The following is a 1,226-nucleotide window of genomic DNA, read 5'->3' on the forward strand; positions in this document are numbered from 1 at the left end:
CGACTTTATTGCCACGGGGGCGATGGACTGCGAAGTGCGGCTCTCCAGCATCACCAGAGGCGTCTGCATGTGGGCCTGCTGCTGCTGCTGCTGCTGCTGCTGTTGCTGCTGCTGTTGCTGCTGCTGTGGCTGCTGGCGCTGCTGCGGTTCTGGGCGTCAGTTTGCGCATTTGCTGCTGCTGCTGTTGCTGCTGTGGTGGGTGCCGCTGCTGCTCCTCCATTTGAACAATGTTTCCTGATGCTGCCTCTGCTGCTGCTGCTTTTGCTGCTTTTGCTGCTGCTGCTGCTGCTGCTGCTGCTGCAGCTCTCGCCACAAGTGCCACTCGAGCCAGGTCAAGCACATTGCTGCTCTTCCCCACGGGTCCCGAAACCTCTGGTGGTCTGCCAGTGAAGATGGTGCTAAACCCTAAACCCTAAACCCCAAGCCCTAAACCCTAAACCCTAAACCCTAGGCTGCAAGAAGGCAATGGACAGCGCTGCCTCCGAGTGTCTTGTAGCTCAGCCGGATCTAACTTTCCCTTCCAAAAGCCCGTCTCTGCCGAACCCTAAACCCTAAACCCTAAACCCTAAACCCTTTCTTAAGGTTTTCTCTGCAGGCACCATCCGGCAGTTCGACGCGAGGGAGCCGCGCGTTTGCAACGGAAGGAATTGCCGCAACGTGAGACCACTAAACCCTAAACCCTAAACCCTAATCCCTAAACCCTAAACCCTAAGCTAGGTGTCCCAAGGCCTTGGCAGCAAAATGCCGCTGGCTGAACGCCAGCAGCCGCAGGGTGTGAGAGGGATCTTAGGGTTTATCTTTTAGTGTTTAGCTTTTAGTGTTTAGTGTTTAGGGTTTAGTGTTTAGGGTTTAGGGTTTAGGGTTTAGGGTTTAGAGTTTAGGGTTTAGGGTTTAGGGTTTGCGCAGGTTTTGATATCGCTGTCTTCTGAATCTGGGAAGCGTTCTGAGGGGCAGCGGTCACAAGACCGCTTCTTAGCTCGAGCAGCAGCAGCAGTCGCTGCTGCTTCTGCTGCAGTGCAGCAGCAGCAGCAGCTGCTGGAGGGGGCGGCGCTCAGGCGCGGGCTGCGGGGAAGGCCCCGAGCAGCAGCAGCAGCAGCAGCAGCAGCAGCAGCAGCAGCAGACGGGAGCCCCGACCCCCGAGAGCCGCGGCGGGCTCGCACTCGGCTGTCACCCTCACAAGCAGCAGCAGCAGCAGGAGCGGCGTCAGCAGCAGCAGCAGCAGCACC

At 58.0% G+C, this 1,226-nt stretch overlaps 1 protein-coding gene across 1 annotated transcript in view; it reads left to right on the forward strand.

Moving 5' to 3' along the window:
• Positions 1–22: 22 nt before the first annotated feature.
• The window catches only part of ETH_00042485 (WD domain, G-beta repeat-containing protein, putative), a gene marked incomplete at both ends in the record, with an annotated part of 1,325 nt that continues 121 nt past the window's right edge, over positions 23–1,226 (forward strand). The window contains 4 exons of the mRNA XM_013374138.1: positions 23–69; positions 304–395; positions 596–657; positions 907–1,224. Of these exons, the coding sequence (XP_013229592.1) occupies positions 23–69; positions 304–395; positions 596–657; positions 907–1,224 (519 nt within the window). The remainder of the gene's footprint in view (positions 70–303; positions 396–595; positions 658–906; positions 1,225–1,226) is intronic.

This window comes from Eimeria tenella, genomic scaffold (assembly GCF_000499545.2).
Source record: "Eimeria tenella Houghton genomic scaffold, Eth_scaff1958, whole genome shotgun sequence".
In the NCBI taxonomy this organism is placed as follows: Eukaryota; Apicomplexa; class Conoidasida; order Eucoccidiorida; family Eimeriidae; genus Eimeria; species Eimeria tenella.